General features: G+C 42.9%; 1 protein-coding gene across 1 annotated transcript; it reads left to right on the top strand.

The window, feature by feature from the left end:
- Positions 1-3,001: 3,001 nt before the first annotated feature.
- On the top strand, positions 3,002-3,641 carry LOC716320 (large ribosomal subunit protein eL29-like). Its single transcript, XM_002799363.4, has one exon. The coding sequence runs from the start codon at positions 3,027-3,029 to the stop codon at positions 3,495-3,497; it is 471 nt and encodes a 156-aa protein (XP_002799409.3). The 5' UTR covers positions 3,002-3,026; the 3' UTR covers positions 3,498-3,641.
- Positions 3,642-14,153: the final 10,512 nt, after the last annotated feature.

Here is a 14,153-nt window from a genome sequence, read left to right as displayed (position 1 = left end):
ACCCGTCTCGGCCTCCCAAAGTGCTGGGATTACAGGCTTGAGCCACCGCGCCCGGCCTAGGGGGGCCACTCTTCTATGTTGATTTCATTGGAGCACATGCAACTGGCCTACTATTCCCTACATCTCTTCTTTCCCTTGGCCTAAATTGTAGTTCTATTTTCCTCATCTCTCTACCTTTCATTCCATATGTCTCTCCCACTCTAGTGGGCTTCTCTTCTCACATTCCTCATAAAACAAGTATAATTGCAGAATTGCTGCCGGGTCTTTGGGCGGATGGATGGTTCTGTTGTTGCAAAGCCAAGCATCTCACAGCTGGGTCCTAGGCACGTCCTAGAGCCGGGAATGAGGAACAAGAGAAACAGATGGTTCTGCCTAAAAATATAGAAAGCTCTTTCAGTGATGGGCTGGGAAATATTTTGCAGGTTGTATCACCGTTAGGAAAATGTTTCTCTTCCTTCAATGTGTATTTAGACTACACTGTTTCTGAGAATGACTGTCCTTGAAAGGAGTGTGTGAGGTTGTATTTTCATGTTATCTGCAGGACAATTTAGAAGGCTACCCTCACCTCCCACCATGGAGACACCTGGGCAGGGATGGAACCTGCATGGGAAAGGCCTCAGCACTGTCCTCCCGAAGCCACCTGCACTGGGGCTCTGGATGGATTAACTCACATGCTGGGAAATGTCCTGGTAGTTCCTGTGTCTCCTGGAATCCATGCCTGTGTGGAGTGAGGACGTGGCTCCACGTGAGAAGACCCACTGGGTCCAGAAGAGAGATGTGGAGATTGGCACAGCAAAAATAAATAAATAATAAAATAATAATAATAAAAAGACAGGCTTTCTTAAGCAGGGGAAGAGAAGAATTGGCCTCAAGTCATGAAAGCAAGACTAGAAAGTCGAGTCTGCCTTGTGAAAGCGCTGGCATTTCTCCTCCTCTCCTGGACCCTAGGATAAAATATTTATATTTAGCATATGGACTTCAGTTTTCTTCTTTCCTACATTATAATTTCCTCCAGGTATCCCCAAAGCTTTAATAAAGATTTTGCCGTGCTCTAGAGCCTTGTGTGTGAGTGGTTGCATGGATAAATCAGGGGCAGCCCACAAAGAAGCCTAGTGCCATCTCTGCGTCACCCCCACCCCACCCAGGGGGATCCTGCTGAGGAAGGGCAGGAGACCCAGAGGTGCAGATGCTGAGAGGGAGGATGGGACAGGGTGGGCACCCACTCTGCACTGCACCCCAAAGACATTACAGAAAGGTGTCTTACACGGAAGACAGAGTTCCCAAATTCTGGCTTGAACTCTGTTTTCTGCTCCCCTTTTGCTCCCTTGAACCCCCTCTCCTCTTGACCACGTTATCTGCTTGTCATGGGCTTATATGTACCCATGGAATCAATCTCTGCCTCCCTCCCAGATTTTAATCACAAGCCCATATTTTCTGTCCTGAATTCTCATCCCTATTCCCGCCAAGTGACTGCGTGGACGACTGTTCACACGGCCAACTCTTTACGAGTAAGGCGACACCTGGAATCTTTGTTTTTCTTTTACAGTCCTCCGTCCATGTCCATGCCGGAATCTCTCTCTTTCCTGTTGTTATTTTCACTGGTTGCACAGCCACTTTCCATCACCCAGGCTTGGAATGGGGTCTTCATCTCTCTTGCCTTCCTCATCATTCGAGGGGTCACATCCTGTCCAGCCTTCATTTTTAGTGGCTCTTCCTTTTGACCCCACGTTTCCATTCCCACTGCCACAACCCAACCTAACCCCCTCACTTCAGGCTCTGATTCTTCTGAGACCCTCCCGGTTTCTGGCCTCTTGTGTTGGCCTCTTCCAGGAATCCGCATGTCACTACCAGGCTCATATCTTCCAAAAATGTGTTTGTTCCTCCTCAGTTAGAAGCCTTTAGTGGTTTCCATTGCCTACCTAGCACAGCTGGATGCCCTCCCTGGTATTAAAAATGCTAGGCCCTCCTCCCTTTTCAGTTTGATATCTCACTGCTCCCCTAAATGAGCCTTGCCTTCAACAAAACAGAGCATGCTTGCTCTTTCTCTTCCTTCCTTCCTTCACCTTCCTTCCTTCCTTCCTTTCCCTTCCTCCCTTCCTTCCCTCCTTCTCCTTCCTTTCCTTCCTTCCTTCCCTCCCTCCCTCCCTCCCTCCTTTCTTTCTTTTTTTCTTTCTTTCCTTCTTTCCTTTCTTCCTTCCCTTCCTCCCTTCCTTCCTTCCTTCTGTCCTTCCTTCCTTCCTTCCTTTCTTCCTTCCTTCCTTCCTTCCTTCCTTCCTTCCTTCCTTCCTTCCTTCCTTCCTCCCTTCCTTCCTTCTTTCTCTTTCTTTCTTTCTCTCTTTATTTTTCTTTCAACAGAATCTCACTCTATCACCCAGGCTGGAGTGGGTGCCGTGGCATGATCACAGCTCACTGTAGCCTTGACCTCCTGGACTCAGGTGATTCTCCCACCCCAGCCTCCTCTGTAGCTGGGACCACAGGGGTGCACCACCACACCTGGCTAACATTTATATTTTTGGTAGAGATGGGGTTTCACCATGTTGCCCAGGCTGATCTCGAACTCCTGACCTCACGGGATCTGCCCACGTTGGTTTCCCAAAGTGCTGTGATTACAGGCATGAGACACGGTGCCCAGCCAAGAGCATGCTTTCTATTTTCTTTCCTCCCTGTCTCTCCTCACGGTTTTCTCATTTTCTGGTGATTCGTTGCCTTTTTTCAGCCGACACATCTTTCACAAGCTCTACTTCAAATGCCACCCCACAATCAAGACTGACATTCCTACCTCACAACCTTACTCTTACCTTCTACTGATTGTATATGGTTATGTGTTGTAGGTATATATGCAGATGTCTTATTTCTCCAACCAAAATAAAAGCCTTGTGAGAGTAAAGATGCATTTCCTATTTTGTATATCCTCCACAGACCCTAACAGAATGATAGGCACGTATTATTCGGTGGATGTTAGAAGAAACAGAATAAAGAAATGTTCAAGAAGAAAGTGCTGGGGAGCCACGGCTAAAGGTGCAGACATGGCCAAGTCCAAGAACCACACCACACACAACCAGTCCCGAAAACGGCACAGAAATGGTATCAAGAAACCCCGATCACAAAGATACGAATCTCTTAAGGGGGTGGACCCCAAGTTCCTGAGGAACATGCGCTTTGCCAAGAAGCACAAGAAGGGCCTAAAGAAGATGCAGACCAACCATGCCAAGGCCATGAGTGCACGTGCAGAGGCTGTCAAGGCCCTCGTAAAGCCCAAGGAGGTTAAGCCCAAGATCCCAAAGGGTGTCAGCCGCAAGCTTGATCGACTTGCCTACATTGCCCACCCCAAGCTTGGGAAGAGTGCTCGTGCTCGCATTGCCAAGGGGCTCCGGCTGTGCCGGCCAAAGGCCAAGGCCAAGGCCAAGGATCAAACCAAGGCCCAGGCTGCAGCTCCAGCTTCAATTCCAGCTCAGGCTCCCAAAGGTGCCCAGGCCACTACAAAGGCTACAGAGTAGGTATCTCCCTCTGCCAACGTGAGGACAGAAGGACTGGTGCGACCCCCACCCCCACCTCTGGGCTGGCATCTGCATGGGGCTGGGGTCCTCCTGTGCTATTTGTACAAATAAACCTGAGGCAGGAAAAAAAAAAAAAAAAAGAAAGTTCTGATCGGAATCATAGAAATTGGGAAGAAGTTTTCCTTTATTTTTAGGGGTCTTCTGAAGAAAAGATCATTTTTAAAGTCAATCTAAGCAATACATCTAAATAATGGTTGGCTTCTTATGTCCTTTGTGTTTGACCAAATTTGATTAGAACACGCAAGTCCAAGGAAATTAGCCAAATGGCTCTTCCCTGAACAAAATCCATTTTTCTTACGATGGTTGTGTAGGAAGGTCAGATGTGAACACGAATTGAGTCTAGTTATTTCCAATCAAACATAGGTCTTTCACAAATAATATGGAACTTGTTATTTCTCAAGCCATTTGCAAGTCTGGTTTAATCTTCTAAGAACTACTAGAAAACGCGATTTTAATATGATTAGATTTCCTCTTCCAGAGTAATGTAAATACAGTTTTCTAAAAACAAAAGTAGAAGAAAATGACATCACCCAAAGCCAGGGCAAGTTCCTAGCCTTTAATTGTACAGAATTGATATTACTATTCTGGTCTGCTCAAATATTGCTGCCGTGTGTACCCAGAGAGGAGGCACAAAATGGCATGTTTTATCTATTAAAATAATTAAGTTTTGTTTGCTTGGGTTGATAGAAAGTGTTTTGTTTTTTTTTTTAATTTCAGAAAGCAATGGTTTTTACTCAGCTCTAACCTTGAGGGTGTTTTGATGTCAGTGAGTGTTTGGCTAGTTGTATTCAGATTTAGCCAAATTGCTTGGAGTCAGGAGAAAAAAATAAAACAGATTTTTTTTTATTGATAACTTGATATTAAGTGGATTTGGCTGCATTATCTCTGCTTTTTCATTTTAATCAAAAGAGGGTAAGTACTGAAATATTTAGAATCAAAGCTCAGCTGGAGCAAATTCTGAATCAGCCAGATGTCTGTCTTTCTCTCTGATACACACACACACACACACACACACACAGACACATGCACACACAACTTCTATTTTACCCTGTATTTTTTGGAGACTGAAAAAAATGTGGATCGTAGAAACCTCCTAATGGGCTGAAATTATGGAAATTTGCCAGACTATATAACTGAATGACCAGAGTCACTTAACCTCTTGGGATCTGTAGCCTATATGTGTGTCATGGTGAGAATGGACATGGTAAGAAAAGAGGAGGAGTGTGGGTTCTTTCAGGTAAGACTGACAATTTAATGAAGCAAATATTTGAACATCTGCGGTGGTCATGCCTTGCAGATCACCAGCTACAGGAAGTGTAATTGATCAAGGACCTCATCTGCTCCACTCTGAAATCCATCATTAGTTTGTGACAAGGCCATGCCTCCTATGGGCTGCTCAGTCAGTGCCTGAGCAGGGCAGGAGCACTAAGACAGGGCTGTTCTTAGAGCCCTGGGACTCCACTGGCTCCTTCCTTGTACCGTGTGGCAGCCCAGGAGAATTTCACCCAACCTTCCCTTCCTCTCCTTCACTCAGAGTCAGACTTGTATCATGATCCGATGACTGTCTCAGCCTTTTTTAGCTTCTCTCCCATTTTCTCTCACACAAGCATTTCCCCTAATAAAATTCTTGCACACTTAATCCCATATGCTTCTCCAGTGACCTGGATTAACATAGTGTCTAGTGTGTACAAATTATTCTTCGGTGACACATTCAATAAGCAAACCTCTGTCAGTAGGAATGGGAGAACAGTTGACCTCCATGTCCTCCTTCCTCGCTCTTGGAGAGCTGAGCTTGTGTGCAAAAGAGAGGGGTAGGTGGGTGCACTCTGATGCTTAGCATGAACTCAATGAATATATTTTGGCATCATTCATTTATTCCATATTCAATTAATTATTCAATCAATTGTTCCTCTTAAGAATTTTTTTTTTTTTTTTTTTAAGACAGTGTCTGACTCAGTCACCCAGGCTGGAATGTAGTGGCGTGATCATGGCTCATTGCAACCTCTGCCTCCTGGGCTCAAGCCATCCTCCCACCTCTCAGCCTCCTAAATACCTGGGTCTACAGGTGCATGCCACCATGCCCAGCTAATTTTTGTATTTTTTTTGGTAGAGACAGGGTTTGCCATGTTGCCCAGGTTGGTCTTGAACTCCTGGGCTCAAGCAATCTACCCTTCTTGGCCTCCCAAACTGCTGGATTACAGGCATAAGCCACCGCATGTGTCCCCTTAAGAATCTTGACATCAGTAAGAGCACCTTTTTTATTTTTTTAATGTTTTTTTGAGACGGAGTCTCGCTCTGTCGCCCAGGCTGGAGTGCAGTGGTGCGATCTTGGCTCAATGCAAGCTCCGCCTCCCGGGTTCACGCCATTCTCCTGCCTCAGCCTCCCTAGTAGCTGGGACTACAGACTCCCGCCACCTCGCCCGGCTAATTTTTTTATATTTAGTAGAGACGGGGTTTCACCGTGTTAGCCAGGATGGTCTCGATCTCCTAACCTCATGACCCGCCCGCCTTGGCCTCCCAAAGTGCTGGGATTATGGGGGTGAGCCACCATGCCCAGCTGTAAGAGCATCTTTTTTTTTTTTTTTTTTTTTTTTTGAGACGGAGTCTCACTGTGTCTCCCAGGCTGGAGTGCAGTGGCTGATCTCGGCTCACTGCAAGCTCCGCCTCCCGGGTTCACGCCATTCTCCCACCTCAGCCTCCCAAGTAGCTGAGACTACAGGCGCCCGCCACCACGCCCGGCTAGTTTTTTGTATTTTTAGTAGAGACGGGGTTTCACCATGTTAGCCAGGATAGTCTCGATCTCCTGACCTCGTGATCCACCCGCCTCGGCCTCCCAAAGTGCTGGGATTACAGGCTTGAGCCACCGCGCCCGGCCTTGTAAGAGCATCTTAAAGCAATTATTTATTTAAGTGGTGAATGAAACTAATTTTTCAAAAGTAACTACCAAATACCAAAAACAGGGTTGGATAAAATGGGGATTCAGAACAGTGTGTACACATCTTCACCCTTACTCTTGAGAAACATTTAATCTAATAAGGAAGACAAGATTTATGATCATAAAACCATACTTAATAATATAAGAAGTCTGTAATTCAGTGTGTAATATGGGACTGACTGAAAGTATAGAAAGGAGATAGCGACCAGAATGCTTCTGTGTTTATAGGGTCATGATGTAAATTGTCATCTAGAAAAATGTTCTATCCAGATTCTGTTTGCAAAGATTCCTCCCACCAAAGACTTTCATTTCTCTTGGTGAACACAGCCCTTATCTGGTGTATCTAAAGATGAGGTCTCTGTAGCTGGCATGCTCTGGAGGCAGTGAGATTCTACCTCAACGTCAACTCCCAGAGAGCTGACTCACACAGAAAAAGGTTCCAGTAGTCTTTTCCCATCTCTCTGCTGCAGGTAAGCAAAACCCTAGCTTTGTTGGGGAGGCAGGCTCCAGGAAGGTTCCATTTAATATAAATTAGAGGTAGGAAGCTATCTGGCCAAAGTTCCTTATTTTGGAGGTGAAGAAATGGAAAGAAAATGAAGGTAAGTGATTTGTCCGAGGTGGCACAGTAAGGAATATTTTACTGGAAGCAGCAGCTGATCCCAGTTATTTCAAGCAAACAAACAACTAGAATTTGTTATAAGGATTCAGAGGTATTCCATGAAGTCCAAAGGGAACGCTAGAGTTCGGCTGGAAATAATGCTACAAAAAGCCATGGAGAACTCAGGGTATTCTCTCTTTACATTTTCACCTGATGTTTCTTGGTGTCTGCCTGGTGTTCTTGGCCCTGGCTCTCTGCTGCTTAGAGAGCACCCACAGGCACATTCCAATTCCAGTCATACAAAGAAACTCATTGGCTCTTTTTAGTCCCTAGTCCAAGTTTTGGGAGGAAGGAATCTGGTACAGTTTGGGACAATTGTCCAACTCAGTTGAATTAGCCATTGCCAAGAGCAGGGGACTCATAGAATGTAAACTTGGTGGCATGTGGGGATAGGGGATGAGAAGGAACAGCACACAGCAAAGGGCAGAACGGTTGGGAGCTGCGCTGGCACCCCAGAGACATCTGCTGTAACTACTGCACACAGTGACCATGGCGGAGACAAGACAGGACTAAGTTTCCTCACTCCTGGTCTTTGATGACTTCACCAGCACCATGGGCCCAGCGCAGTGCAAAATATAAGATGCACGCATGCATACATACACTGCAAACACACACATGTGCACACATATATACACACATGCATGCATACATACACTGCAAACACACACACGTGCACACATATATACACACATGCATGCATACATACACTGCAAACACACACATGTGCACACATATATACACACATGCATGCATACATACACTGCAAACACACACATGTGCACACATATACACACATGCATGCATACATACACTGCAAACACACACATGTGCACACATATATACACACATGCATGCATACACTGCAAACACACACATGTGCACACATATATACACACATGCATGCATACATACACTGCAAACACACACATGTGCACACATATATACACACATGCATGCATACATACACTGCAAACACACACATGTGCACACATATATACACACATGCATGCATACATACACTGCAAACACACACATGTGCACACATATATACACACATGCATGCATACATACACTGCAAACACACACATGTGCACACATATATACACACATGCATGCATACATACACTGCAAACACATACATACACATGTGCATGCATGCGCACACACACATATATATGGACGCTCACATATAAGGGAACATCAAAAAGTTTGTGGGAAAATGGAATTAAAAGAAAAAGTAAAATGTATAAACAGTTATTTATTTATTTATAGAGATGGCATCTCACTATGTTACCAGGCTTGTCTTGAACTCCTGGGCTCAAGTGATCCTCCCGCCTCAGTCTCCTGAGCAGCTGGGATTAAAGGCGCAAGCCACCCCGTCGGGTTTATTTTACAACATAGGCTCCATCAAGACCAAGACACTTTTGTAAGTGATGATACCAGCCATTTAGTCCATCCCTAAAGAAGTGAAGATCCTGGGAATTGAACCATGTCAACACAACCTTTTTTGCATTATTAACTGGAGAAAAATGAGTGCCCCTTAAGATTTTTTAAGATTAGGAAATAAATAGAAGTCAGAAGGGTCCAAATCAGGACCGTAGTGTGGATGCCTACTGATTTCCCATCAAAACCCTTGAAAGATTGTCCTCATTTGATGAGAAGAATGAGGAGCATTGTCGTGATGGAGAAGGGCTCTCAAAGGAAGCTTTCTCAGGTGTTTTTCTGCTAAGGCTCCAGCTAACTTTCTCAAAGTTCTCTCATAATAAGCAGATGTTATCATCCTTTGGCCCTCAAGAAAGCCACAAGTGGCTAGGCACGGTGGCTCACGCCTGTAAACCCAGCACTTCGGGAGGCCGAGGTGGGTGGATCACGAGGTCAGGAGTTCAAGAGCAGCCTGGCCACGATGGTGAAACCCCGTCTCTACTAAAAATACAAAAAAGTTAGCCAGGCATGGTGGTGGGCACCTGTAATCCCAGCTACTCAGGAGGCTGAGGCAGAGAATTGCTTGAACTCGGGAGGCAGAGGTTGCAGTGAGCCGAGATTGTGCCACTGCACTCCAGCCTGGGTGACAGAGCGAGACTACATCTCAAAAAAATGAAAAAATAAAAAAATAAAACCACAAGCAAAATACCTTGAGTATCCCCCCAAACCATGGTCATGACTTTTGCTCCTGACTGGTCCACTGTTGCTTGGGCTGGACCACTTCCACCTCTTGGTAGCCATTGCTTTGACTGTGCTTTGTCTTCAGGATTGTGCTGGTAAAGCCATGTTCCATCTCCTGCTATAGTTCTTCAAAAGAAATGCTTCAGGATCTTGATCTCATTTGTTTACAATTTCCTTTGAAAGCTCTGCTCTTCGTCTGCGGCTTCTCTGGGCACAACAGTTTTGGCAGCTACCAAGTGGAAAGTTTGCTTGAGTTTAATTTTTCAGTCAGAATTGTGTAAGCTGAACCAATTGAGATGTCTATGGTGTTAGCTATTGTTCCTCACTCTTGGTCTTTGATGATGTTAATCATCGTTCCTCTTCAATTAAGGTACAGACAAGATGAATTTTTCCCTTGCAAATAGAGTTATTCATTTGTAAACTGCTGATTTCTTCAGGACACTATCACCATAAGCTTTTCATAAAGCATCAGTTATTTTACCATTCTTCACCCAAACATCACCATAAATTTGATGTTCGTTCTTGCTTCAATATTGGCAGAAATCATATTGCTCTGATAGGAGATTTTTTCAAACTGATGTCTTATCCTTCTTAGGGCTGCAAACTAGATCCTATTCAGACATGTTATTACCAGCTAGTAAATAAACTTGAGCTCATTTTGGTGCAAAAAACTTTTTGAAATCCATGCATAGTTCCTTCATAATACACATTTTCTATCAACTTTTTTTTTTTTTTTTTTCAGACGGCATCTCACTTTGTCGCCAGGCTAGAGTGCAATGGTACGATCTTGGCTCACTACGGCCTCTACCTCCTGGGTTCAAGCAATCCTCCTACCTCAGCTCCCACTAGTAGCTGGGACTACAGGCATGCGCCACCATACTCAGCTAATTTTTTGTATTTTTTTGTAGAGACAGGGTTTTACCACGTTGCCCAGGCTAGACTCAAACTCCTGAGCTCAAACTACCCACCCACCTCAGCCTCCCAAAGTGCTGCGATTACAGGCATGAGCCACCGTGCCCAACCTTCTGTGAACTTTTTGAAGACCCTCATACACACATATATACATGCATAGGGTTCTGTTTGACAGGTGGTCATGAGGGCAGAAGGCCAAAGAACCTCCCTGAATGTCATAGTTTACAGACTTTTTTTCTTTGTTTTTTATCTTACAAAATAATTTCTAATTTTATCACTTTCGAGAAAAAACTAAAATCATAATTTATATTTCATGATTAATTTAGCTGATTATGTGACATATGTTTCCAAAAGTCTCAGGAAAGTTTTCTTTAGGGTATTGGAGTTCTTTGTACCTCCTTCAGTTTCTTAGTTTTAGGACTAGTAAATAAGATGAAAGGGTCTGAAGATTTAACAAACACATCTTCACCTTTTCTGTGGCAATTCTTTTATGTGGTAGGTGAGGTAAAGGAAGAAGTAGAGAAGCAGCAGCAGAGATCAGAACAGAGATAAATGAAATAAGACAGTAGAAAAACAATAGAATCAAACCAAAAGCAGGCTCGTTGAAAAGATCAACACAATTGACAAGCCTATAGCTAGACAGAGAAAAAAAGAGAAGATGCAAATAACTAAAATCAGAAATGAAAGCGAGGAAATTACAACTGACCTTATAGAAATTAAAAGAATTATAAGCAAGTACTATGAAGAGTGGTATGACAACAAATTAGATAATCTAGATGGAATGAACGAATACCTGGGAACACACAAATTACTGAAACTGACCCAAGAAGACATAGAAAAATCAACAAACCTGTTGCAAGTAGGGAGATTGAATCAGTAATCAGAAACCTCCCAGCAAAGAAAAGCCCAGGACCAGATGGCTTCACTGGTAAATTCTACCAAACATTTAAAAAAGAATTAACACTAATCCTTCTCAAACTCTTCCAAACAAATAGAAGAAGTGGGAACAGTTTCTAACACATTTTATGAGGCGAGAATTACCCTGATGTCAAAGCCAGGCAAAGATACGAGAAAACTACAGACAATATTTCTTATGAATATAGATACAAAAATCCTCAAAAAGATATCTAGAACAGGCAAATCCATACAGATAGAAAGCAGATTAGAAATTACCAGGCAATTGAGGATAAGGGAAAGAGGGGAATGATTGCTTAATCATAAAAGTATGGGATGCTTTTATGGGGTGATAAAAACATTTTGAGACTAGCTAGAGAGGGTGGTTGCACAACATTGTGAGTATACAAAATACCACTGAATTGTATACTTTAAAATAGTTAATTATATGTTCTGTGAATTTCACCTCAATAATAATAATAATAATAATAGAAAGAACATGTAGAACAGGAGATAATTCCTATTCCCATGTATATATGTGGATAATATAGATAATCTGCAATTAGATAAGTAAACTCTCAGATAATCAAGCATAGACTACTTCAGACTTTGTTATTTAAGGAATAACATCCTTATTTAGGAAGCTAGGCTGACAGTGCATTTTCTTGGAGTCAAGGTGATATTCTGAGCCTGTTCTCTTCCCTCCTGTCATGATGTAGTGGCTCACACCTTAATCCCAGCACTTTGGGAGGCTGAGGTAGATGGATCACTTGAGGCCAGGAGTTCAAGAACAGCCTGGGCAACATGGCAAAACCCTGTCTCTACCAAAAATACAAAAATTAGTTGGGCGTGGTGGTGGGTGCCTGTAATCCCAGCTACTCAGGAGGCTGAGGCACGAGAATCTCTTGAACCCAGGGGGCGGAGATTGCAAGGAGCCAAGATCATGCCTCTGCACTCCAGCCTGGGCGACAGAGTCTCAAAAAAAAAAAAAAAAAAAAAAAAAAGAAAGAAAGAGAATTCTTTTTGTGAGGCATTTTTAGGCATTTTTAACAGGACAAGCTTTGAAGACTAGCAGTTTACAAAGGTTTTTGTCACATACGTCCTAAAAGGATTTTGAAACTATTCACTTGTTGGATATTTTAAGTTCATATTTACAATTTTTACGTTAAGTTTAATAGATGCAAAAAAGTCTTAAACAGCAAAAATAGAACTGTTATGTCGCTCTTTAAGAAGTTTCCAATAGAATTCAAAACTATAATAATTCTAAACTCACCAACATTCATTTAAAAAATGAACTAAGGGTAGTGTTTTCTTCTTGAACTGGTATTTCCAACTCACTTTCTCCATAGCCTTTCTCTTCATACCATATTTCTGCATAGAAGTGTTTTATTGGTTATCCTACCACACAAAATCAATGCATGGAAAGTGGAATTTTACCATTTCAGTACAGGCGCCCTCTCTCTCTCCCTTCTTTTCTTCCGACTTGTCTTTATCTTCAGCAACTTTTCAAAAGAAAAGAACAGGAATGTTAAGCTACTTACATTGGTCCAGAAATTGTTTAACCAGTAAACAGTTTTGCATAGCTGTAACGTGTGTCAATATTATTTCATTCTTCTTTTCTCACTTAATATTTCATTCACAGTTTTTTGTCTAAGTATTCACTTTTCTTCCAGATTGAGTTTTCAATATAATTATTATTTTAGAACATGATTGATCACGACAACAGAAATATGTTATCAATATTAGTAGCTAATGAAACATAAAAGGCAGAATTTGGGGGGAATGAATCTCTAAATCAGAAACAGCATAACCGAATATTTACTATGCATGTAATGAAAGGTAGATAATGCCAAAAGCTTAATCATTGCTAGTATATTATTTATTTCTTGGTTTTAGGAGGTAAAAAAGGTTATCATCTTATAAAATAAAGCAAAGTTAAATATCTACCTATTTGAGTAAATACCTCATAATACTTGTACAAATAGTTTTTAACCACTACTTTGAAAACTATACACCAAATCTGAAAGAAGTTATGTAAAATTTCGTCAGTGGGTTTTACTCAATGAATCATGAAAACTTTGACAGTACCGGAAAACATTATGGTACCTTGAAAACAGCCAGTGACATTAACCTCTGTTTCTTGGGCTATTCGAAGCTATATTTCTTTCCAGATAATGTCACATCCCAGGGATGAGAAAAATCATTCTTTAGCAGTAGTGAGTGGGGTGGACTCTTTTCAATTCAGGACTCAGACGCACTTTCTAATAGAGGCAATTAGTATGTAAGGTGAAAACAATTTGCGATCGTAGAGTTAAAGTCTCCTGAGTGTCCTCATGTATAAAATAATGGTATAGGCCTCCATGCTTTTAGGTTAAGGTGCCATAGAGGAGTTGTGACAGTAGGTAGCTAGTCAGACATGAGCAGGGCAGGAGAGGGTCCCCCAACCCCCACCAGGAATGTCAGGCGACCATCAGGTGATGGTCGGGCGGTTGTGAACTGTCTCTCTAAAATAATAATTGGTTGCAGCCACCACCAGGGAAAGGCCGTCTCCCAATAAACAGAAACACCTGAAGCTGGTGATGAGCAGCTTCCCAGTAAGATCTCAGGAGCTGGGCGAGTGCGCTCAAGCATGTGCATTGAGAGGCAAAATGGTAGAGTTTACCTGGTATGCGACCTCCTAGGAACATTAGACTGGTAAGGGAAGAATGCCTCAAGTGGGCATGCGTACAACTCCAGTAAATACACTGCGCATGCTCCCTTCCCAAATGCTGGTGTCCCGAGCTGCACGCCCCGGCCATAGCGAATAATAATTGAGGATTAAACGCCTGAGCTATATTCATTTCCACCCCACACCTTCTCCCTATCTTTGCCTTTTTTCCCCTGTACTAATACCTCATTAAAGATGGCTCTCTTCCTGCTTCTTCTTCACTCACTTTTCCCGCGCCCGGGAAAATTGTTACTTAATAGCGCAAGCGCAACATGACGTCTGACCGGAGAAACCGAAACTAACCTGGCCACGCCCTCAGCAATGAGA

The sequence above is a fragment of the Macaca mulatta genome, chromosome 13, assembly GCF_049350105.2.
Source record: "Macaca mulatta isolate MMU2019108-1 chromosome 13, T2T-MMU8v2.0, whole genome shotgun sequence".
Taxonomy (NCBI): domain Eukaryota; kingdom Metazoa; phylum Chordata; class Mammalia; order Primates; family Cercopithecidae; genus Macaca; species Macaca mulatta.
Note: the sequence above shows the minus strand (reverse complement) of the source record. Positions and strands in the feature narration are given on the sequence as shown.